The sequence below is a fragment of the Hylobates moloch genome, unplaced genomic scaffold (assembly GCF_009828535.3).
Source record: "Hylobates moloch isolate HMO894 unplaced genomic scaffold, HMol_V3 SCAFFOLD_9, whole genome shotgun sequence".
NCBI lineage: Eukaryota > Metazoa > Chordata > Mammalia > Primates > Hylobatidae > Hylobates > Hylobates moloch.
The window spans coordinates 25,710,948-25,736,074 of NW_026652284.1; the positions used below are offsets into that span (position 1 = coordinate 25,710,948).

General features: G+C 53.7%; 1 protein-coding gene across 3 annotated transcripts; it reads right to left on the bottom strand.

Annotated features, from left to right (window-relative positions):
* Positions 1-475: 475 nt before the first annotated feature.
* On the bottom strand, positions 476-24,080 carry FGR (FGR proto-oncogene, Src family tyrosine kinase). 3 transcript variants are annotated; one of them, XM_032759470.2, is made up of 13 exons: positions 23,949-24,080; positions 14,078-14,140; positions 12,700-12,938; positions 12,054-12,156; positions 10,563-10,661; positions 5,904-6,007; positions 5,567-5,716; positions 4,396-4,551; positions 4,141-4,320; positions 3,568-3,644; positions 3,148-3,301; positions 1,634-1,765; positions 476-1,537 (listed from the first exon to the last, which is right to left on the bottom strand). In XM_032759470.2, exons 3-13 carry the CDS (start codon positions 12,923-12,925, stop codon positions 1,329-1,331), a joined length of 1,590 nt encoding a protein of 529 aa, XP_032615361.1. In that variant the 5' UTR covers positions 12,926-12,938; positions 14,078-14,140; positions 23,949-24,080; the 3' UTR covers positions 476-1,328. The 3 variants fall into 3 exon arrangements, with proteins under 3 accessions (XP_032615361.1, XP_032615362.1, XP_032615363.1); XM_032759471.2 differs by lacking the exon at positions 23,949-24,080 and adding an exon at positions 15,451-15,588; XM_032759472.2 differs by lacking the exons at positions 14,078-14,140; positions 23,949-24,080 and adding an exon at positions 15,451-15,543 and having other exon boundaries at positions 516-1,537.
* Between the last annotated feature and the right edge of the window lie 1,047 nt (positions 24,081-25,127).

The following is a 25,127-nucleotide window of genomic DNA, read 5'->3' on the forward strand; positions in this document are numbered from 1 at the left end:
GTAAGTCAGATGGTCAACAAACATTTTCTGATGGGAGAGGTGGGAATCTTTATTCCCTGCTCCCCTTGTTTCCACACGGAGGCATGTCAGCTTCCAGAGTTTCTCTAAGGGGAACGAGGGAGTGGGAAGATTCATCATCGCGCAGGTGCACTGCAGGTTGTTCAGCATCCCTGATCCCTACCTGTAGGATCCAAACAAACCAAACTGCCTCCAAACCTCTCCAAAAGCTCCCTTGGGGGCAAAACTCCCCTAATGAGATCCAGTGAGTTACTAACCCTCAGGCCTCTTCTCTCTCCTCCCCTCTCTTCTGTCCTCTTTTGGAGAGTCCGACAGCTCCAGAGGGTCCACTGTGGTCTTCCTCCCTGCCCTGGCAAAGGAGGACTAAGGTTGTCCCATTGTGCCTGTGATGAATGGCAAATCCGATGAACTCAGATAAAGAATTAGCAAACCTATTATACACAGATTGAAGGCCATATCAGCAACGAAGGGGACATTTTAATGTATCTTCAGTCGCTTGTCTTCTAAACTCACGTGCAGATGAGCAGTGGGACTCTGGGTGTTCTAAAACTCCACACCTTGGATGCCCCATGCTTGGTAGGCATTAGGGCCCTCTTAAGCTTCCCCTGCTGCTGCCCGTAGCCAAATCTGTCCATTCACCCCCCATTGACCACCCTCCCTCCCAAAGGAAGGTTCAAGGGTATTTCATGGCTTGAGGATTCATATTGTCATTTTACTTATTTACAGAATCAATAAACCAACACATACACACTATTCAGAGAGGTGGGAAGTGCTCTGCAACCTTCTCTCTCAAACCTGGGCCCAGACCCCAGTCCTGGACCACTGCATCCACCCAGCAGGAAAGGGGTCCAGCCAAGACTTTTCCTGACTTTGTAACTTACAGACACAAGAGAACAGAGGGTAGAAGGGAAATTCTTGGCACCTGGACTGGAGTGAGATAAAAGGAGCGTAGGAAAGCAGTGATAGGAGAGAAGTGAGGGAGGTACACACAGTTTTATAAATACCTAGACAAGGTCTGAGCACTTTGGGTGGGGGTGGAGTGAGAAAGGCTAGAGGCATGTAGGGGCCTAAGTGGAAAAGGAAGAAATAGTGCTTGGGGCCAGAGCGGATGAGGGATCAGCTCTGGGCCTCCTTTTGCCCCATCTGTAAAACAAGTAGGTTGCCCTAGGTGGTGTCAGAGCAGCCCACCTCCTCGGAGATGCTAGGACTCTATGGGGTTCTAAGCCAGCCTGGGGGCTTTGGAAGAACAGCTCTGGGGATTGGCAAGGACTGGTGGCCACCGCCAGAGAGGTGGTTGATGCCCGGACAGGCTATGTCTGATCCCCGGGCTGGTACTGTGGTTCAGCGGAGGTGAAGTAGTCCTCCAGGAAGGACTGCAGGTACTCGAAGGTAGGCCTCTCCTCTGGGTCCAGACGCCAGGTCTGTTCCATGGCCTCGTACAGGGATGCTGGGCAGCCTGGAGGGCACGGCATGTGGTAGCCGTGCTCCACCTGTTCCAACACTTCCCGTTTATTCATGCCTGAAGGATGGGGCTCTGTCAGTCAAAGGGACAGCCAGGAGGAAGCCTTTCCCCATGACCATCCCCCAGCCCAGCCGTACCCCTGGCGAGGCAAACCTGGGTAGGGGATTCGGCCCTTGGTGATGAGTTCAGTGAGGAGGATCCCAAAGGACCACACGTCTGACTTGATGCTGAATCTGCCAAAGAGGGCAGCTTCTGGGGCTGTCCACCTGATGGGGAACTTGGACCCTGGAGAGGATGGGGGAGCAGGGAAAGTTAGTGAGGGGGTCCCTGGAAACAGCTGGATTAAGAGAATGGGGTCTGGGAGCAGTGGCTCACATCTGTAATCCCAGCACTTTGGGAGGCCAAGGCAGGCGGATCACTTGAGGTCAGGAGTTTGAGACCAGCCTGGCCAACATGGCGAAACCCCGTCTCTACTAAAAATACAAAAATTAGCCGGGCATGGTGGCGGGTGCCTGTAATCCCAGCTACTAGGGAGGCTGTGGCAGGAGAATTGCTTGAACCTGGGAGGCTTCAATAACCTGAGATGGCGGCTGGACGCGGTGGCTCACGTTTGTAATCCCAGCACTTTGGGAGGCCGAGGCGGGCGGATCACGAGGTCAGGAGATCGAGACCACGGTGAAACCCCGTCTCTACTAAAAATACAAAAAATTAGCCGGGCGTGGTGGCGGGCGCCTGTAGTCCCAGCTACTTGGAGAGGCTGAGGCAGGAGAATGGCATGAACCCGGGAGGCAGAGCTTGCAGTGAGCCGAGATTGCGCCACTGCACTCCAGCCTGGGCAACAGAGCGAGACTCCGTCTCAAAAAAAAAAAAAAAAAACCTGAGATGGCACCACTGCACTTCAGCCTGGGTGACAGTGAGACTCCATCTCAAAAAAAAAAAAAAAAAAAAGAGAGAGAGAGAGAGAGAGAGAATGGAGACTTTAGGGATGAGGATTCTGGGGATCCTGAGCACAAGGGTCTCTGGGCATAATAGAAAGGACATGGTATCTAGTCAACACCTACTATGTGTCTAGTACAGTGATGGGCACTTTCCAAAAATTGCAATAATTCTCATCCTAATAACAGCCAATACTTGGCTAGCCTTTCCTGTGTGCCAGACACTGTTTTAAGTGCTATGCATGCATTAACTCATTTAACCCTTACAAAACCTCCATGAGATAGAGACCCATTTTACAGATGAGGAAAAGGAGGCACTGAGTAGTTAGGTAACTTGCCCCGATCACAGAGTTAATACCTGGCTGGGATTCATCCTCAGGCATTCTGGCTATAGGATTCCTACTGTTACATGCCATTGTCTTTCATTTAAGAATTATAGCTGTGCCTGTCACATAGCAGGTGCCTGGTAAACATCTGCTGATTTGCTGTTATCTGAATATTGTCACTTTACAGAAGAGAAACGGCAGCTCCCAGAGGTTAGGTGACTTGCCCGAGGCCACATGGCTGGTAAGTGGCCGACCTGGGATTTGAGCCCAGAATTGCCTCTCATACTACATCAGGATGGGGTGACTCGGGCGACCTGGGGTGAAGAAGGGTTCCTGAGTGCGTGGGGCCCCATGGAAGTCCCTTGTTGCATGGGGAGCTCTTGGAAGGTGGGGTGAGGCAGGGCACCTTGGCAGGGGTTGTACTCATCATCCTCGATGAGACGCGCCAAGCCAAAGTCTGCGATCTTGCACGCCAGCCGCTCCCCAACCAGGATGTTGGCTGCCCTCAGGTCGCGGTGAATGTAGTTCATGCGTTCCATGTAGGCCATGCCCTCAGCTACCTGGGGGGCCAAGGTGTGGAGAGATGGGAGCTCATGTGGACTCACAGCACCGTGGCCTGTGTGAGGGGTGAGGGACGATTTGAAAAACCCACTTTCCAGAGGGGGAGACTGAGGCCCAGAGAGAGAGGCAGTACCGCTCAGGCACAGCTGGAGGCACAGCTGAGGCAGGGGGCGGGGCCGCCCTCCCAGGCGTTTGAAGGGACAGAGAATTTGTGAACAGTTAATAGGTGGGAGGTCCGGGAGGTAAAGGCTGCTGGCCCAGTTACCTGGGCTGCCATGTCCACCAACTGGGGCAGCCTCAAATCCTGGCCCTCCGGGTCCTTGAGAAAATCCAGCAAGCTGCCTGGGAAGAAGCAGCCAGAACGTCAGCGGCAAGGCCCTGCCCCGGGCCCCAGCCCCTCCTCCTCTCGCTTGGCCCCGCCCCTCAGCCCCTCCCACCTGGACCCGCCCCTCATTTAGGACCCCCCGCGGCTGCCTCAACCCCTCACTTGTCTCGCCCCGGCCCAGCGGCCAGACACGGACTCTGCCCACATCTCGTTTCTTCTGTTCCTTGGTGTCCCGGACACGACCCACCCAGACTCCGCCCCAGACCCTCCCTCATTCCCGATTCTGCCTTGTTTAGCCCAAGCCCTACCCGCCTAATACCGGGGGCGCCGCCCCCCAGCTCCCTAGTGGTCTCGCTCGGCCCGGCTCCCACCCCAGCCCTCCAGTCGTTTTACACACCTGGTCCCGTAGTGGGACTCTGCCCATTGTCCCAGATCGCGTCCCAGGTCCCACGCCTGAAAACTCCCCTCTTAACTTCACCCCGAATCCCGCCCGACCAGGCTCCGCCTCCTGACCGTGACACATGAACTCGGTCACGATGTAGATGGGCTCCTCCGACACCACGGCGTACAGCTGCACCAGCTTGTCGTGCCGCAGCAGCTTCATGACCTGCGCCTCCTCCAGGAAGGCCTTCGGGGACATGGTGCCCGGCTTCAGCGTCTTCACCGCCACCTTAGTGCTGCCGTTCCACGTGCCTGCTCGGAGGCTGTCTCGTCAGGACCCTCTCCCCCGAGCCCAGGCCCTCGCCCCGGCCCCCGGGAGCTCCGTACCCAGCCACACATCCCCGAAGCAGCCGGTGCCCAGCCGGCGCTCCAGCGTGATGGAGCTGCGGCTGATCTCCCAGGCGTCCTTGGCCAGGCCCAGCGTCTGCGGCTTCATGATGGTGCAGGGCGCGATGAGCAGGTTGCACAGCCCGTCATTCATCTCTAGGGGAGGGGGTCATGAAGTAGAGTCACAGGTGGGCCAGGACACCCCCCTCCACTCCTTATCCTACCCCAGCCTGGTGCCAGACCCTAAGATCAGTTATGAGGAACTAGGGCCCAAGTGAGGTCACAGGCCAGGAAGAAAGGCAACCCGACCCACTGAATAGGGGAACATGTTGGTGCCCAAGGAAGGGGGTGGCACCCAGACGGAGAGATGATCCCTGTAAGCCTTCTGTAAGGACTGGGGGCCTTCCCATAGGAGGTAGCCTCCAGCTGGGCCTTGAAGGATAAGGTGGGATTCTCACAGGTGGAAATGGGGTTGGGGATTCCAGGCAAAGGTGTGGACATGAGGCCCATGGTCTTCCGTGGACCTCATCCTTGGCATAACCAATCAAGGCAGAAACGTGGGCATTGACTCCTGCCTTCCCTTCACCCCCACAGCCAATTCTCCCCCAAGTCAGGCCTATTCTGCCTCCTACCCAGCTTCAGAATCATCTCCTTCATCTTTACTCCACTGCCACCGATTTAGTCTACCCTCCACCACCTCTCACCTGGACAACGGCCACTGCCTTCTAATGGACCCTTCACTCTGCCTTGTCCCCTGGCATCCAAGCTCCCCCAGCAGCCAGAATTTCTCACAAAAGTGAGACCAGCCTCTGTCGCCCCCTGCTCAGGGCCCTGTGATGATGGCTCCCTGTCTGCCCGCAGGGCAGTCCTGGTGCCTTGGTGGGGCATTCAGGCAGCACAAACTCTCCATCGAGTTTCCACAAATCAAAGCCTTGAGGCAAGAAACTGGCCAACGCCTTGCTCAGCCATTAGGGGGTGCTGCTTGGTGATGGACTGCTTCCCTCCAGAAGCCCACGGAGCTGGATCTTGGGCTGGGAGACCCCATCCTTGGGTTCTGGTTTCGGTCTGGCCAATACTGCTTGGTAGACCCTTCCCTTCTCTGGGCCTCAGTCTCCCCATCTGGACAATGCTTCAGTGGGTTGGTTCGGGGATCTGAGGCCCCTGCCCTCACCCATGTAGTGCTGCACCAGCTCCTGCACCGAGCTGAACTGAACCCGTGTGGTGATGTAGTAGCCGCCTGTGTCCAGCTTGCGGATCTTGTAATGCTTCACATGATCGCCTCTGGTCGGATCCCAGTCCCGGATGGACAGGGAGTAGGCACCTGTGGAGAAGGATCACGTTGGATCTGCTGTTCTCCTCTCCCCTAGTCTGGGAGCTGGGAGAGGCCCGACAGCAGCATCCCTAGGACCTGGTCCCAGTCTTGGCCTTGACCCAAGCAGCCTACTGCTCCTAGCCCTACCCCAATGGCTGGGCCTCCCAGTCGCCTTGGCACGTGGCACCACCCCTACCTTTGGTGGTCTCGCTTTCCCGAATGAGAAAGGCCCCCTGGGGGTTGCCTGGTGAGAGCAGCTGCCTCTCTGCATCCTTTCTCCCAATCTTTCCAAAGTACCACCTGTTGGGAAAGACAGGCAAGAGTCAGGTACGCTCTGCTCAAACCTCACCTCAGCCTCCTGTGCAGTCACCTCACAAGTCAAGACTCCATTTTCCCCACGTGTACAATGGGGCTGGTACACCTGCTTCACATCCTGGCTGGGAGGATCACAGGGAAGGGGAGTGTAAAACGCCTGGCACACAGTAGGTGCCCAGCAAAGGTTAACATCTCTTCTCATTAGGTTTCTCTTGAATTAAAATTGCTACAATCCCAGTCATCAGGGTGCCATGGACCCTCAGTTCATCTCACTACAGCCTCTCTGTGCACTCATTTTACAGATGAGGAAGCTGAGGCTCAGAGAGGGAAAGTGACCTGTCCACAGGCTGGCTAATGGGCTCTACCTAAAATCCTCTGCCGCTCACCCTAGTTCTTTTTTCACCACTCCAGTAATCAGATCACTCAGATCCTTCTCCCACCTCCACCTCCAAACGCTTTCCTCCTTTGGCCTACAGAGCAACACAGTCTCCTGCTTCTCTTCTCTCTGGCTGCTCCCGCCCCAGCTACTGCTCTTCCTGCACTCTCTTAGACTTGGATGTTGTCCTAAGTCTAAACTTCAACCTCAGGCCCCAATCACTCCTCTCCCTTGGGGATTCTTTCTGCGATTGAACTGTAGCCCTAAACCAACTGTGCAGGTACAATGGAGGAGCTGAAGTGGCCACAGGTGCCATAGATGACTCAGATGATCATGAAACTGGCCTGTGGTCATCTTGAATGAATGAAAGGAGCCTCATGTTTTCAAACCAAGGGTGCTGGAAGTCTCAGTGGAACCTGGGAAGGTCAGTCCGCCCCTGGGTACTGGGCACAGTTCAGGAAACAGGGGAAGGCATTGGCAAGTAGTGTGTCTAGGAGGGCAGGCAGGAGGGGGACGGAGGAAATGTTGAAGGACTGTATAGACAGGACACATTGTCAAGTTTTTTCAAAGCCCTCCCCACTCCCACACGCATGACATTAGCTACTTCCTTAATAATCACTATAGGCCGGGTGCGGTGGCTCACGCCTGTAATCCCAGCACTTTGGGAAGCCGAGGCAGGCGGATCACGGGGTCAGGAGATCGAGACCATCCTGGCTAACATGGTGAAACCCCGTCTCTACTAAAAATACAAAAAATTAACCATAGTCCCAGCTACTCAGGAGGCTGAGGCAGGAGAATGGCGTGAACCCGGGAGGTGGAGGTTGCAGTGAGCCGAGATCGCGCCACTGCACTCCAGCCTGGGCGACAGAGCGAGACTCCGTCTCAAAAAAAAAAAAAAAAAAAAAATCACTATAATAATAACACACATATTTCGTGTTACGGTCTGCCTTAATACATGTATGTATTCACTTAATTCTCCTAACAGTGTTGTGAGATAGCTACTATTGTTAACCCCCGTTAGACAGTCAGGGCTGCAGTTGCTAGAACAGGAACCCAGGCTGTCTGCTTTAGGGCCTGTGCGCCTAACCACACTACCCTTAACCACAGCACTGCACTGAGCACCTGTCAGTGCTTGGTGACACTGGCTCCAAGATGTGGACACAAGCATGAAGCTCCCCACAAACCTCCTGTCCTCTGCATCATTGTCCCTCCTCTCCATGCCTCCTACCACCTCCCCAGACTTGGGCCTCACCGCGCTTGACCTCTGAACCTCGCCTACCCGCTTCTGCTCAGTGATACCCACTTCCTGCCAGCAGCCTCCACCTGCACGCAGCCTCTCTATTCCAACAACCTCCAAACATGCCCACATTTCTCCCTTCCCCAAAGGAAACTATTCTAAGTTCCATCTTGCCATCAACATTCTGCTGTATCTTCTCGCCTTCCCTTCACTTGAAAAAGGGCTTCACACTTGGGTCCCCACTTCCTCACCTCCCACTCCCTCCCAGGCTCTGCTGTCTGGCCTCCGCCTCCCACCCTCGCACAGAGAAATCTCTCACCAAGGTCACCCCCACTGCCAAATCCAGTGGTAGCCTCTGACACGCCCTCCCTTTTTTCCTGAAGCTTCTCTGCTCTCTCGGTTGTTCTGACTTGGCCCGGTCTGGATTTCCTCACTTCTCCGGTGGCTCCTTCTCCTTCGAGGGCAGCTTTCCCCAAAGTGGGGTCCTAGGGCCAACCTTTTGCACTCTCCACTCTCTTCCTTAACTGTCTATATAGCTTTTTAAAAATTTTTTAATTAATTAATTATTTTTGAGACGGAGTCTTGCTCTGTCACCCAGGCTGGAGTGCAGTGGCTCGATCTTGGCTCACTGCAACCTCCACCTCCCAGGTTCAAGTGATTCTCTTGCCTCAGCCTTCTGAGTAGCTGGGACTACAGGTGCCTGCCACCACACCCGGCTAATTTTTGTATTTTTACTAGAGATAAGGTTTCACCACGTTGGCCAGGCTGGTCTTGAACTCCTGACCTCATGTGATCTGCCTGCCTCAGCCTCCCAAAGTGCTGGGATTACAGGCATGCGTCACCGCCCCCAGCCCCCTCCTATATAGCCTTAATGATCATCTTTACTCTCATGAGTCCCAAATTTCTGCCCTAGCCCATTGTGCCCTCTGCAAGGGCCACAGCAAACAAACTGAGGAGTTTTACTGGCAATTAAGAAAAGGTGTCCCTTCCTCTGGGCTGATTCAGGGGCATGGATTAGCACGGGCTGGTTGCCTGCCATACAAAGCACAACCTAATAGAATTGCTGGCAGCCTCGTCCACCTGGATGTTCCTCTCCACAAACCACAATCCAACAAGTACCCCCTAGAACTCATGAACCTACACCTGCCCCTGTGTTCCCCACCTTAGCAAATGGTGCCATCATCCACCCAGCTCCTTAAGGAGACTTTGAGTCACGCTTGATTCCTCCCACTCCCCATAACCCAAATCAGTCACAGAGTCCTGGATTCTCACTCTGCAAAGTCTCTTCAATCCCTTCTTTTCTCATACATGTATGACATTTGTGAGGATAAATTTTTAAAAGCTTTTTGAGCCTCAGTTTCCTCATCTGTAAAATGGGGACAATAATGATATCAAGGGGCCGGACATGGTGGCTCATGCCTGTAATCTCAGCACTTCGGGAGTCTGAGGCAGGACGATCACTTGAGGTCAGGAGTTTGAGACCAGCCTGGCCAACATGGTGAAATCCCGTCTCTACTAAAATTATAAAAATTAGCCGGGTGTGGTGGTGTGCACCTGTAGTCCCAGGTACTTGGAAGGCTGAGGCAGGAGAATTGCTTGAACTCAGGAGGTGGAGGTTGCAGTGAGCCAAGATTACGCCTTTGCCCTCCAGCCTGTGCAACAGAGCAAGACTGTCTAAAATAGTAATATCAAGGCCAGGCATGGTGACTCATGCCTGAAATCCCAGCACTTTGGGAGGCCAAGGTGAGAGGATCGCTTGAGCTCAGAAGTTTGAGACCAGCCTGAGCAACATAGCAAGATTCTGCTTCTATAAAAAAATATATTAAAATTAGCCAGGCATGGTGGCACACACCGGTAGTATCAGCCACTCAGGAGGCTGAGGTGGGAGGATCACTTGAGCTCAGGAGTTTGAGGCTGTAGTGAGCTAAAATCATGTCACTGTACCCCAGCCTGGGCATCAGAGCACGCCCCTGTCTCTTAAAAAGCTAATAATATCAACAGTGTTATAGTGAGAATTAAGTGAACCAAGGTGGTAAATACTTGCTGTAGTATACTTGCTCAAGTATATAAAGGTATTCAATGAATGATAAATTCCTGCCTCTTGGGCCAGGACTCGGGGGCTCGTGCCTGTAATCCCTGAACTTTGGGAGGCCAAGATGGGCGGATGGCTTCAGCTCAGGAGTTCAAGACCAGCCTGGGCAATATGGCGAAACACCATCTCTACTAAAAAAAAAAAATATTAGCCAGGCATGGTGAAAGAATCATCTGAGCCAGGGAGGTCAAAGCTGCAGTGAGCTGAGATTGTGCCACTACACTACACTCTAGCCTAGGCAACAGAGTAGGACCCTGTCTCAAAAAAAAAAAAAAAAAAGAGAGAGAGAAAGAAAAAGAAAAAAGAAAGAAAAGAAAAGAAAAACAAAAAGAAAAAGAAAAATTCTTGCCTCCTTAATAGAATTAATTCCTAGTAATGCTCCCTTGCACTTTTTCAGCACTTTACAATTTTTTAAAGCTCATACACTGTTGTTTTTACTGGGAGGCAATACGTGTAATGCTTAGCAAATGCAGCCCAACTATCTGGGTTCATACATCAGCTCCACCACTCACTAGCCATGTGAACTTGCACAGGATATTTACTTTCTCTGTGCCTCAACTTCCTCATTTGTAAAATAGGATAGTAGCAGTTTCTAACCTCGTTAATACACAGACAGTACTTTGAATAGTGCCCAGAACATAGTACATGCTCTATAAGTATTATCTACTATTATTATTATCAGTGAAATCTTCTTTTGTTGTCACAATGACCTTACAAAATTATTAGATAAGGAGACAGGCTCAGATTGGAGCAATGACTTGTCCAAGAGGTGGCCTTGGAGTCTGGACTCCAGGGTCCTGTCCATAGGGCTGGTCTTGCCCCAATCCCCACTTACTCTTCAGCCTGGATGGAGTCAACAGGGGCCACATAGTTGCTGGGAATGTAGCCAGTTTGTCCGGAGCTGAGAGACCGAGCCTCCCACCAGTCACTTTCACTGTAGGCACAGAACAGGGCATGGTCAGCAGCACCCCCAGCGCCCAAGGCACCCTGGGGCCAGGTGGAGCCACACAGGTCTGCAGAGATGAATCCTGCCAAACCCTCATCTTGGACACCCCCCACCACCGGGGCTTTTTGTCTGCTCTGCCCCAGCCACTGCAGCTTCCCTGGGAGGGCTCGTCCCTGCAGAAGGAATAAGCTCGGGGGCACTTGGGGCTCTTAGCTTCTTCCTTGGGCTCCCCAGCTAGGCTGGGCTGGGGATTGGGAATACAGTGGACAGCTGACTAGGTCACTTCCCCACAGAAAATGGCTACAGATTTCCTTCTGGATAAAATCTAGACTTCTCAATGTGTCTTAAAAAGCCTGACAGAGGCCAGGTGTGGTGGCTCATGCCTGTAATTCCAGCACTTTGGGAGGCCGAGGCAGGCGGATCTCCTGAGGTCAGGAGTTCGAGACCAGCCTGGCCAACATGGTGAAACCCCATCTTTACTAAAAATACAAAAAATTAGCCAGGTGTGGTGGCTCTTGCCTGTAGTCCCAGGATCACTTGAACCCAGGAGGCGGGGGTTACACTGAGCCAAGACTGCACCACTGCACTCTAGCCTGGGAGACAGAGTGAGACTCCAACTCAGAAAAAAAAAAAAAAAAAAAAAAAAAAGCCTGGCAGAATCTGCCTCTGCCTGCCTCTCTAGCCTCTGTTCTCTCCCATTCTGCATCCCATATTTTATGACCCACCTAAGGTGGACCACTCTGTGGTTTTCAGAAGTCATCATTTATTCTCATTCTCTCTCACTCTCTTCCTCTTTTCTTACCTCTTCCTTCACTATCTATTCATTTTTATTTTTTATTTTTTAATTATTTATTTATTGTTTTGAGATGGAGTCTCGCTCTGTTGCCCAGGCTGGAGTGCAGTGGCGCAATCTCAGCTCACTGCAATCTCCACCTCCCGGGTTCAAATGATTCTCCTGCCTCAGCCTCTCAAGTAGCTGGGATTACAGGCATGCGCCACCATGCCCGGCTAATTTTTGTATTTTTAGTAGAGACAGGGTTTCACCATGTTGGCCAGGCTGGTCTCCAATTCCTGACCTCAGGTGATCCACCCGCCTTGGCCTCCCAAAGCGCTGGGATTACAGGCGTGAGCCACTGCACCCGGCGGTCTATTTCATTTTTATAGCCTCAGCTTAAAAATCACCTCCTCCAGTCTGGTGCAGTGGCCCAACACCAACCCCCTCAACCAGCACACCGTTGCAGTCACCCAGGGTTTTTATTGTTATGTACATGTGTTCCCAACTAGGCTGGAGCATTCTGAGGCTAGGGACCAGGTGGGATTCCTGTCTGTGTCCTGCTCCCAGCCCAGGCAGTGTTCTGACCAGGCGGCCTGGTCACTTACGTATTGTTCAGGATGTGGAACTTCTCGCCCTTGGTGAAGGTGAGGTCATCCTCAGTTCGAGCCGCATAGTCATACAGGGCAATGAACAGGGTCACCCCAATCCCTACAGAGTCAGGGCTACTCAGCAGGGTAGGGCATGCGGCAGAAGCCCCAAGGGGGCTGCACCCCAAATTCCTGTTCCCCAGCCAGGTGCTGCACCTCCCCACTCCTTTAGTGGCCCGGTTCCCAAAGGCCTTTGGAGTCCAAGGAACTTCTGATTTGGTCTCCACAGCTTAGGACACACAACTTCAAGCCCATTCCTCCCACCATGGAGGATCCCCTTGTTGCCCACTCCTCTTCCCCACCAAGAAGTCTTCCCATCTGGGAAGTGGCACCTAACAGGGCAAGAAGTTTCTTTTTGTCACTTGCATCTGCCACAGGGTCCTGCCCCTCTCAGCCTGGGAGTAGAGCTTCTTGACCCTCCCCTGCAGACTGTGGTTTCTGATGGTAGGGCTGTACAGACTCCCTCAGCCCATGTGATCTTGAAAGCAGGGTTATATCTGTCACATCCTACTGGAGGCTCCTAAGGGCAAGCCCGCACCTCCTCTTCTTCCCTCAGTTTCTCCCAGGATCCAGGCAGCACCTGCCTCCGGCCCCTTGGACTCACCTGACACACCCCTGATGGTGCCACTATCAAGGAAGCCAGGGTTGATGGCCTGAGAGGAGAAGTTGCTGTAGGTGGGGATGTGGACAAATGGGGATGCAGGCTGGCCCTTAGTGGGGTCAGGCCCATAGTGGTCTGCTGCCCTGTAGCTTCTGAAGTCCCCTTCCAGGCCAGCATCCTCCTTGGCCGTGGCCGCCGGCTCCAATTTCTTGCAGAACACACAGCCCATTCCAGGTTCCCTGCTACAGAATGGGGCATGCCTCACTCAAGGGCCCCTGCCAGGTGCACCACCCCGTGCACACACGCACATGCACACGCTCATACGCTCGTACAGGCACGTGGCTTTCCCTCTTGGGCCTAGATTGGGGTCTTTATCCCTGTAAGGGATAAAGGCGGAACTGGGCCACCTACTGTACCGTTCAGTCTGCCTCACAGTATATCCCCCCTCAGTGCTTCTCTTCCCATTGGCTCATGTCTATATCTCTGGGGCTGGCTTTCTACATTGGGATATTGCTATGCTTATTTGCATATTTTTGCCTCCTATTGCTTTGCTTTTTTTGTTTTATTTTGGGACAAGATCTCACTCTGTTGCCCAGGCTGGAGCGCAGTGGCACAATCATAGCCTGCTGCAGCCTTGATCTCCTGGGCTCAAGTGATCCTCTGGTCTCAGCCTCCTAAGAACTGGGACTACAGGTGCGTGCCAGCACCCCTGGCTAATTTGTTTGAGTTTTAGTAGAGACAAGGTCTTGCTATATTGCTCAGGTTGAGTCCTGTTGCGTTGATGTTTTGTGTTTCTGTGACTCTTTCAGTGTGCTTGTACATGTGTGTCTTTGTGTGTCTCTAAGTATGGGTGAGTTTGCCTGTGTGGGTATGCGTGTGTGTGCAGCTCTTTGTGGATGTCTGTGTGTGCAGGTTTGTGTGTATATGAGAGTGTGTAAAAGTCTCTGTGTATGTGTTTGGCTGCATGTGTATATGTCTGTAAGACTGTGTTTTTGTGCATGTGTTTCTGTGTGAGTGTGTGTGTGCCTGTCTGTGTGAGTGGGTGTCTATGAATGTGCACCTAGCTCTGTGTGGGAGCAGTGTGCCTGTCTCTGGATGTGTGTATCTCTGCATGTGTGTCTATATATCTGCGCATGTTTGTGTGTGAGCGTGTATGAGGCTGTGTGTCTGCACCTGGAGAGTCACTGCAGAGGGGATCAAGGCCATTTCCTGTCGTGGGTCCAGCCTCCAACCTCTCAAGCTGCCTCATTCTGGCTCCCCCATCCGTTACCTAGCAACAGGGTCCTTGTAGGAGGAGGGGGCTGTAAGGAGTTGTGGGGTTCAGGAAGGCCACCCCCACCCTGTTTCCTGACCCTGAAAGCCCTCAGTCCACCCCACTCACCCCTTAGGCCCCTACTCCTGGGTCAGTGGGGCTGCGGCATGATCCTTGGGAGGGGTCAGAGACCTGAGGGTGAGACAGAAGGACAAGGAAGATGAAGTCTCTGCCAGTGTTTCTGTCAGCAGCTGCCCAGCTCCTGCCCTCTTCAGGAAGCCAGAAGGCCCGGGCTCTGCCCCAGCATGACTTCTGCCTTCACATTCCTTCCTATCACCCCTGGCACACTTACACAACCCCCGTCACATAGGCCAAACCACCCACACCAGCTCTCTTTCACACTCATACTCACCTGACACACCAGCACAGTCACACAATCACACTCACAGCATATATTTGCATGAGTGTGCGTGCCAACCCCATCACTCCAATACAGGCTCTAACAAGCCCAAGCTCACAATAGCACACACACATACACATGCACATATACACGTGGTGCCTGCCAGGTTAACAGACGAACACACTCGGACACGCACGATTTTGTACATTATAATCATCCCTCTAACAGGATTTCTATCAAGCCATGCTCAGCTCCCTCACAGTCCCCAGTCACCATCTCCTAAAAACCAGTTCTTCCGGCCGGGCGCGGTGGCTCACGCCTGTAATCCCAGCACTTTGGGAGGCCGAGGTGGGTGGATCACAAGGTCAGGAGTTCAAGACCAGCCTGGTCAATATGGCGAAACCCCGTCTCTACTAAAAATACAAAAATTAGCCAGACATGGTAGTGAGCGCCTATAGTTCCAGCTACTCGGGAGGCCGAGGCAGCAGAATCACTTGAACCCGGGAGGTGGAGCTTGCAGTAAGCCGAGATCGCACCACTGCACTCCAGCCTGGGTGACAGAGCGAGACTCCATCTCAAAAAAAAACAAAAACAAAAAACAAAAAACAATCCTTCCTCTGAACCCTGCTGTGCTCCCAGCCACCCTAGGGTTCCATGTGGTGGCTGAGTGACAGTGGATGCCTGCCTCCAGAGCTCTCCTTCTATCCCCATACCAGAGAAAGGACCAGGTCAGAAGCTGGGGCCACCAGAGTACCTTGGGAAGCCCCACAATGAGCCAACCCTTTTCTGGCAGTGGTATCCTCTGAGCAACAGGGCAGGAGGTCATTGAGCAAGGGTCCCCCACACCCTGCCAGAAACTCTGCCATTGCAACACTCCGAGAGGAACTGACTGCTGAGAGGACTTGGTTTCCTAAGATGTGAGAAGAATGGAGAGTTTAGGGTGGGGCCAAACTTGTGAACCCTGATTTGCCCCAGAGGGGCCCCAAGGTCCTAGAAGCAAGGGCCCCCAGCTTCTCTCTCTCAATCCCCAGTCCAGTCACCCTTACAGATATTCTCTTCCTCTTCTCTCTGTGTCCTATCCTTCCTACCTAGCGCCACTCACCTCTTCCAGGAAGTCTTCCTGGATCCACCAGGTCCAGTTGCCTGGCCGATGGTTCCTTCACATCAGTGCTTTGGTCTCCACCCTAGCCCCATCTGCCCCTCTCACCCTTTGCTATAAGTGTGCTCTCATGTGTGTGTTGGGTGGGGGTGGGGGCATCACACCCATGTGGTGAACTGTGGGGCGGGCTGTGGTGAGAAGCCTGCCCTAAAATAGCCCCTGTTCACTGGGCCCTGCCTGAGACCTTTGCCCCGGGACCCCTCCCTGGGATGAAACCACTGTGTCTAAAAGGCCCCAGGATGCTACATAGTTAGAGCCAGGGCAGAAAACAGAGGTGGAGGACTGGACGCTATCCAGGGCCCAGCGGGAGGGATTTCAGGGACTGGTGAAAACAGAGATGGGGCTGATACGAAAACAAGGGTGAGGCCGGGCACAGTGGCTCACACCTGCTATCCCAGGACTTTGGTAGGCCGAGGCAGGATGATTGCTTGAGCCCAGGAGCTTGAGACCAGCCTGAGCAACATAGGGACACCCCGTCTCTACAAAAAAAAAAAATTTTAATTAGCCGGTCCTGATGGCACCCACCTGTAGTCCCAGCTACTCGGGAGGCTGAGGTGGGAGGATTGCTTAAGCCTAGGAGTTCGAGGCTGCAGGAGCTGTGATTGCACCGCTGCACTGCAGCCTGGGAGACAGAGTAAGACCCTGTCTCTATTTTAAAAAGAAAACAGAAAAACTAAGGGTGAGAATAAAGCCTTCTCACAGGAAGACACACATACACACCTCAAATGGTGCACCGTGCTGATACCCAGATCCACACAGCCCTTCAGACCCCTTCTCAGATGGCACATTACCTCAGCTGCCTCATGCACAGGCTCCAGGCTCCTCTGCACAGATTCTTAGCACAAACATCTTCTAGTGTACACACACCCCATATACACACACCTCCAGCCCTCATCCGTCTGCACATAGATGTGCATGCACACGCATGCACACACACACACACATCCTCTATACAAGAATAGCAAATATAAAATTTATAGCACTTACTATGTGCTGGCCACTGCATTAAGCACTTTACCTATATTATCTCATTTTATCCACACAACCCTGTGATTTAAGTATTGTTATTATTATTAATTTATTTATTCTGAGAGGGAATTTCACTCTTGTCACCCAGGCTGGAGTGCAACGTCATGATCTTGGCTCATTGCAACCTCCACCTCCTGGGTTCAGGCCATTCTCCTGCCTCAGCCTCCTGAGTAGCTGGGATTACAGGCGCCCACCACCATGCCAGGCTAATTTCTGTATTTTTAGTAGAGATGGGTTTTCACCATGTCGGCCAGGCTGGTCTTGAACTCCTGACCTCAAGTGATCCACCTGCCTTGGCCTCCCAAAGTGTTGGGATTACAGGCGTGAGCCACTGCACCCGGCCTAAGTATTATTATTATTGATGAGGCAACTGAGGCACAGAGAGTTTTGGAAACCTGCCCAGGGTTGGCCAGTCACAGTGTCTCATATCTGTAATCTCAGAACTTTGGGAGGCCAAGGCAAGAGGATTGCTTGGGCCCAGGAATTCGAGACCAGCCTGGGCAATATGGCAAATCCCATCTCTACAAAAAAATACAAAAATTGGCCAGGCATGGTGGCTTACGCCTGTCACTGCACTCCAGCCTGAGTGACAGTGAAGCTCTGTCTCAAAAAAAAAAAAAAAAAAACTCCAAAAATTAGCTTGGCATGGTGGCACGTGCCTCGAGAGGCTGAGGCAGGAGGACCACTTAAGACCAGGAGATAGAGGCTGCAGTGAGCTATGATCATGCCACTGTACTCCAGCCTGGGCAACATAGTGAAACTCTGTCTCAAAAAAGAAGGACACAGACATGATGTATCCTGGTGTTTGGCTCCAGAATCTGAGCTTTCAAGCACTTCTCTCCATTGCCTATCACAGATACCGACAGCTGCAGCCATTCCTGCTAGCATACACAAATGCAGATGGCCCCGCACTGTCCCCCCGCCCCCCATGTAGGGACACACACACTCACACACACACACACAGATATACACAGACCTCTCCAGTGACACCGACCCACATAGAGCTCTCCTCTATAGGAGAACGTAGACTTATACAATCTCTCAGGTTCACACACAGATACAATGTTGCCACTTCCAATAATACCCACGTATATATTGCCACAACATATCTAGATCAGACGGAGGGGGTCCCTGAGTTCTGCACGCCCAGTATGGCTGGAAGGGAGAGACTGTCAGCATCTGATAAGGAAGCTCTGTGGGCTCAGGAAGAGCCCTGGCTGGGCTGACAGTGTCGTCAGCAGGCAGAGGTAGGCAGCTCTTGGGTTTTATCACTTCCAAACTTGATGCAGACCAAAGCCCTGGCCAGGCCTGGCTTTCTGGGGACCAGTATGCTGAGGGGTCAGGGGACGTAGGGCACAGGGTATGGCATCTGCATGGCCCAAGGCAGGGAGGGGCCACACTGCATGTAGCCATGTTCATGCTGTTTTGTCAGAGGAAAGAAAGAGATGGGAAAGACAGAAAAAGAAGAGGCAGAAGGAAAGAGAGAGAGAGGCAGAGTATGAGAGATACAGGGAGATAAAGAGAAAGAGCCAGAGACAGCTAGAAAGACAGAAAGACAGACAGATAGAAGGAAGAGACAGAGAGAGAGAAACACAGCGTGGTATGCTGGTAAACTGACTCTCAAAAAAAAAAAAAAAGAAAGAAAGAAAGAAAAAGCCCTGATTTGTCACATTTTCTGATTTCCATGGTGTAAATATTCCCACAATGGCTGATTTAAAGCTACCAAAGTGACTTCCCGAAAGCTGGGGTGGGAGAGACGCACAGAATGAGCTCCCCTGAGCCAGTAACTAGCTGGCTCCAGCACACACTGCCAGAAAGAAACAGAGTCAAAGAGACAGAGGCAGAAACGAGAATTAAGGAGAAAGAGTAACCGAGAGACAGAAGGAAATAGAAATAAGGCCGGGCGCGGTGGCTGACGCTTGTAATCCCAGCACTTTGGGAGGCCGAGGCGGGCGGATCACGAGGTCAGGAGATCGAGACCACGGTGAAACCCCGTCTCTACTAAAAAATACAAAAAATTAGCCGGGCGTGGTGGTGGGCACCTGTAGTCCCAGCTACTCGGAGAGGCTGAGGCAGGAGAATGGCGTGAACCCGGGAGGCGGAGCTTGCAGTGAGCCGAGATTGCGCCACTGCACTCCAGCCTGGGCGACAGAGCGAGACTCCGTCTCAAAAAGAAAAAAAAAAAAAAGAGAAACAGAAAGAGGCAGAGATGAAGAGAAAGAGAGAGAGAGCTAAAGAGACAAGGAGGGAAAAAGACGGAGGGAGAGCAGATTGGGTTCACTCTGCTCAGGCATCTGCATGAAAATAGCCCTAGGACTTGTCATCCTCCCCTTGCTCTGATCTCTATGTGCCACCAATTGTTTGGAGAGTAATTTGACTTCCTAGAAATGCGGGTGGCAGTAAAAATGAGCTAATTTATTAAACGGTTACACAGTGATTAGCATCTCGCCAAGTAATTCCCAGTCATGGTCTTATTTGCTGAACCTATGAGGTGGGTTTATGGCTACCCTTATTTTACAGATGAAGAAACTGAGGCACAGAGATGTTAAGTAACTTGCCCAAGATTACATTGCGAGTAAAGGATGCTAAAGTGCAATGCTGATCAACTTGTTGCCAAAAACCACAGTAACCGCTAGTCCATTCTGTAATCCTAGTAGAAGCAATAATGCGAGCTTGTCCAACTCATGGCCCATGGACCATATGCAGCCCAGGACAGCTTCGAATGTGGCCCAACACATATTAGTAAACTTTCTGAAAACATTATGAGATTTTTTTTGCGTTTTTTTTTGAGATGGGGTCTCACTCTGTTGCCCAGGCTGGAGTGCAGTGGCACAATCTTGGCTCACTGCAACCTCCGCCTCCTGGGTTCAAGTGATTCTTCTGCCTCAGCCTCCTGAGTAGCTGGGATTACGGGCGCGCTGCCAACACACCTGGCTAATTTTTTGTATTTTGAGTAGAGACGGGGTTTCACCATGTTAGCCCGGATTGTCTCGATCTCCTGACCTCGTGATCTGCCCGCCTCGGCCTCCCAAAGTGCTGGGATTACAGGCATGAGCCACCGCACCCGGCCTTTTTTGCAATTTGTTAAAGCTCATCAGCTATCATTAGTGTTAGCGTATTTTATACGTGGCTCAAGACAATTTTTCTTCTTCCAATGTGGCCCAGGGAAGCCAAAAGATTGGACACCCCTGCAATAATGTGTGTCTCTTAAGGAGCACCTAGTGTCCTGAGCCCTGTGCCTCATGCTCTAAATCCTTGATACAGCTGGCAGGGCGCAGGTGCGGGGAGGGAGGGGCGCAGGAGAGAGAGAGAGACAGCCATATCTGCCCAGATTTTCTCAGGCAGTCACTGAATTTGAAGAAGCCAGGTCTCTCTTTTCTCAGCACTGGACTTCGCTGCCTGCTAATACCAGCAAGGGGGCAGCTCAGAGAGTAGCCACAGAATCATTCTGGGCACTTGGTTCTGTTTATAAATATGTCTCTTGAACATCTGGTTTACAGGAGTCGGCCCCGAGCTCCCCATCAGGGTCAAAATCAGGTTACAAGTATCAAACTGAGGTCCAACCCTGGACCACAGTGCTCCCCACTTCAACATCTGCCCTGTTGCCCTCCCCAGCTCCATTCTTCAGTAGCTCTATGACCTTGGGTCTTTGACATAAGCCTCTGAGCCTTAGTTGTTGCATCTGCACCTTCTGAGTAGCTGTTGTGAGGGCTTCATGACATGTGGCTCTTGCCCGATGTGCAGTGGCCAAGTGTGACCAATAGCCAAAACCAGAAAGGCCCCCAGGGACCGTTTACCACTCCCCCTTCTCTTTTGCATAGGGGGAAGTTACTTTCCCAGGATCACACAGCCAGACAAGGGATTCAAAGTCAGGACTATTAATTCAAGTCCAGAGTTCTGTTCCCTCCCCCGTTGCTGCGTTCTCCAAAGCCTGAGCAGGAGATCATGCTGTTCCATGGCAGGAATGTCATACTTCCGGTCGAACACACCACCCCTGTCATATGGCAGCTGGTCACTCAGCAGGGAGGGACCCTGCCTCCCACTCACCCCTACTGCTGGACATAGGAACCCCAGGTCCACCCATCCTTTTTCGAGGCCCACACTTCCCAAAGCTATGCCAGTTCTTTGATGTAGACACAGGATGTCCTGTCCCCACAACCCTCACCAAGTATCTGTGGGATCTAGAGGCAGATTTAGGCTCGAATTCTAGCCTGCCTGACAACTAGCTTAACATTGGGCAAGTCACTTCATCTCCCTGAGCAGCAGCATCTTTGTCTATAAAATAAGAACACAAATGTCCACCTCCGGGGCTTGCTTCTCAGCATCAAATGGGGTCACATCGCTGAAAGCATCAGACATACAGTAAGTGCCCAGTGAACTTTCACTTCCCTCCTTTCCCTTGAGGAAGGTCCTCCGTGGCAGTGACGGTGTGGGACCAGAGGGTACAGGACTGGGCAGGGCTGAGAAGAAAGAAAAGTTCCCAGGGTGAGGTGAGAGGGCTGAGCTGGCCCAGCTGCCTGGGGGATTTCGTCAAAAGGGAACTGGGACTTTGGGCAGGGGCAGGAAACCACCACCCTGCAAGAGTTCCGGCTTCTCCTCCAGGCTCTGGGCTGGCTGGGGGCAGGCCAGGGCTGGAGGGGCAGGGAGCAAGGCTGAGGTCTGCAGGTGACTCCCATCCCACTGTGCCGCATCTCTCACTAGGCCCTGTCCCCCAGACTGGGCGGGCTTCCATCCCTCACCCCCAGTCCTCTCACCAAGACCCTCCACCAGGCTGGATGCCAGTGCCTTTGCTGAGGCCCCCACCACTCATTAACTCGCTTTCTTTCTTTCTTCTTCTGCCTCCTGAAGAAGACATGCCCACCCAACCCCGTCTGACTCCACCATCGCCGTGGTGAGGCCAGGTGTGTGCAGGAGGTGTCGGGGGTGGTCTTTACCCTCCATGTGGTCCCGAGGCCATCAGCCGTTTTTCTGCTTCTTGTGGGTAAAAGTGGTTTTCCACCTGTTGCTGAAAACCACCCACCGGCCTCTAAAACACGGCGCTTTAGGTGCCATCTGGCCTGGGACTCAGGATTTTCAGGAGATGGGAGCCATGGGGGCGGGGGTCCAGGGGCAGCCAAGGGATGGGAGTCTAGATTTCACAGTGTGGCCAGACAGGGAGCCCCCTCCCCGGTCCCTCAGGGGAGGGGGGCGGTGAGGGGGACATCCTGCCTTTTCCCACCTTAGGTCAGCCCAGTCTGCTCTGCGTGGGAAGAGCCCTGGACCCTACCTCCCCAGCTCTGGGGTTCCCTGCCCAGCCTCCTGAGGTCGGGCCACTTCCTTTGCCAGATCAGCCCCAGGTGGCTGCAGAGAACACCCAGACACCCACCCATATGCTCAAGGGTTCATGCTCATTCACTCAGAGCCCAAAACATACAAACACTCCCACCCTCACTGGAGGAGGGCGTGAGAGCACCTACTCACTGGAACGGGAAGTAGTCATGAAGCCCCCGAACCCCACACCCTCCTTCCCGGAGAGCACACGAAACTTGGTAGGAACGAGGTAAGGACTCAGGCCTCAGCTCAGGCTACATCAGAGACCAGATGTCCTGGACTCCTGGTCCCTACTGTTGGCCCTGCAGGTTGCCAACTCCCAAACCTCCATCTTCCCATCTGTGAAGTGGGAACAGGGTCCTGCTCTCCCATTAGCACCACAGTCGGAAGGATGCCAAGGACATCAGGGCCTCTGACAGTACACACCTGAGGGGCGGCCAGCTGGGTGCGGCAGAGAGGGTGTGAGACAGATTTCAACTCTGCTGACCTCCCCAGTGTGGGCTCTCATCAGAGCCATAAACTACTCAGACGCCAACTGTGTGCTGGTCCCTGGAAGCCCTGTCAGTGAGAGCCGGGCCGTCTGGTCCCCTCCATGCTTTTTGTTGTTTTTTACAGACAAAATCTCACTCTCTCACCCAGGAGCTCTCACTGCAGCCTTGAACTCCTGGGCTCCAGCGATCCTCTGGCCTCAGCCTCTGGAGTAGCTGGGACTACAGGCAGGTGCCACCACTTCTGGCCTTCCGGCTAACTATATTTTTGTGTAGAGACAGGACAGGGTGACCCTGTGCCGCCCAGGCTGGTCTCCTCTGCATGCTTTTGAGAAGGTGAAGGGGAGGCTCGCTGAGTCAGGGATAGCCCTTAACCCTTCAGGACACTCAGCAAAAACTGCTTTCTGCACCTGATTGTCGTGGGGAAAGGGTGGACACGAGGATAATTTCTCCCCATAGTTCAGATGAGGAAAATGAGGCCCAGAGAAGCCCTGTAACTTGCCTACAGTCACACAGCAATTAAGGGCCCAGTCTTGCTAAGAACCCAGCTCCCTCAAACAGCAGATCCTCCACCCCAGGATCCCTGAACACACAGCGGCATCGCCTCCTACCTCGGTCGGGAAGCCCACCCCCCACCCACCAGACCGAGGATTGAAAAAGGGGGCGAAGGCGGAGAGCAAAGGGGGCTGCGCCCACCAGGAGCCCCGCGGCGGCCCCAGCGCTGCCCGCCCTCGCGTTGCCACGGAGGCAGCCCCTGCGGGCACCCGCGGTCAAAGGCAGGATTTCCGTCGGGGCGGCAGCAATTCCCGGATCCCGCGGGGAGCGCGGGCCGAGACGGCCGCGGGCGCGGAGGGGGCGCCCGGAGAGGCCCGTCCCTGCCGAGGGCGGGGACTTCCTCAGGAAGCGGGGACCCACGCCTCGCGCGCCGGGCAGGAGTCCCCTGCAGCCCGGAACCCACCGCAAGGGCGGGCCGAGAGGGTCGCGGCCGCTTACGTTACCCTGCGGGCTGTGGGCTTCGCCCCGACTTCGGCCGGCTCGGAAGAGGGGAACTTCCTGGACCCGCAATTGCACCCCAGGTTCTCCGTCCTCCAGAAGTCGTTCTCCTCGACCCCCTTCCCGCCAGCTCCCCTACCTGCTCCCTCCAGCTCCCCCACCTGCTCCCTCCAGCTCCCCCACCCATTTCCCCCTCCTGGACCCATCAGACCCGTCGGCTGCTCCCCAAAGTCCCACTCTCACCATCCCTTCAGTTTCTCCCCCAGACCCTCCTGGGGTTCCCCTTAGTCCTTCTCCCCCGCCTGTCTTAGCCCCCTTCCTAAACTCTCATCAGTCGCCTCCATTTTACCCACTAGGCCTTTTTGGGGGTCCCTTTGGTCGGCTTCCCCCGTGCTCCCCTCCGCCCTCTCCCCCAGGTTTATCAGCCTTGCTTTCCAGGTCTCCGGTTTTCCTCCTTAGGCCTTTTCGGGTTGGGGTCCCTTTGGCTGTCACCTTGCTCAGGTGTCCCCCCACCCCCAGGTTCAGGCTTCTCTTCCCCTCTACCCCCAGTCCTCTCTCCAGAGCCTCGAGGGGGAGGGCACTGCTTGACCTGCCCAGCCCCCACCCGAAGCTGTCGCTTACCTGGAGCCCAATTCTGCCCGGCCCCGGGGTGAGCCAGGGGTGAGCCAGCCGGGGCTCCAGCAGCCGCGAGTGCCGGCTTGCGGGGAGAACTGGGGTGCTGCCCGCCTCTGACCGCCGCCTCTGCTGGGCAGGGAGGAGGAAGCCGCCTCGGACTTCTCTTATTGCAGTCACGGCGGGCGGGCGGTGATGGTGGCGGGGGAGACAGTCACGCCCCAGCCCCAAGCCAGCTGCCCGCAGCGAGGAGGCGCCCCCAGATCCTGGGACCACCCGCCCCCACCTTCCTCCTCCCCGGTTTACGGGAGGTCGGCTCTGTCACCCTCCGGACCTGAGTCCCCAGCCCGGCCTTCCCAAAGGCCCCCTCCAAAAGTGCAGTTTCAGCACCCCCGAAGCACCTGCTCTTTTAGGATAATTGAATTGGAGGTTAAGAGGGGTCTTTCTCCGTCACTGAGGACCAGATCCGGACGGGCCTTACTCCAGTTCTGGCAGCCAGTTGACTTCAGACTGCTGTCACCAGAGCCACTGGACATGGATCACATGGACCCTGTCAGCATGCCTTCCCTTCCTCAGGGGCTGGGCACTGGGGACACAGGGCTGTTAAGGGTGGTGAGCAGCAGAAGACCCTTCCCTTAGGAAACTGCCTTTCAGAGGAGTGGGAGGGGTGTCAGCCTCCCCCACGCACCCAAGTTTTAGAAAAACCAGTAACTGGCTGGGGGCAGTGGCTCAGCCTGTAATCCCAGGACTTTGGGACGCTGGGTGGGAGGACTGCTTGAGCCCAGGAATTCCAGACCAGCCTGGGCAACATCAGGAGACGCCATCTCTACCAAAAAAATTTTTTCTTAAATTAGCTGGGTGTGGTGTTTTGCACCTGTGGTCCCAGCTACTGCGGAGGCAGAGGTGAAAGGATTGCTTGAGTCAGGCAGGCTGAGGCTGCAGTGAGCTGTGACTGAGCTACTGCACTCTAGCTTGGGTGACAGAGCAAGACCCTGCTTTAAAAAAGAAAAAATGTGGGTTTTGTTGCAGAAAATGAATTTAAAAAAAAAAAAAAAGAAAGAAAAGGCCAGGAGCCGTGGCTCACGCCTGTAATCCCAGCACTTTGGGAGGCCAAGGTGGGCGGATCACGAGGTCAGGAGATCGAGACCATCCTGGCTAACACAGTGAAACCCCATCTCTACTAAAAAT

Coding starts and splice junctions, on each gene's coding strand:
- FGR (XM_032759470.2), bottom strand. CDS start 12,925: ATGGGCTGTGTGTTCTGCAAGAAATTGGAGCCGGCGGCCACGGCCAAG. Junction 1,766..3,147: donor TGAGTACAACCCCTGCCAAG/GTGCCCTGCCTC, acceptor CATCCTCTCCAG/GGTCCAAGTTCCCCATCAGG. Junction 1,538..1,633: donor GGGCCGAATCCCCTACCCAG/GTTTGCCTCGCC, acceptor CCCATCCTTCAG/GCATGAATAAACGGGAAGTG.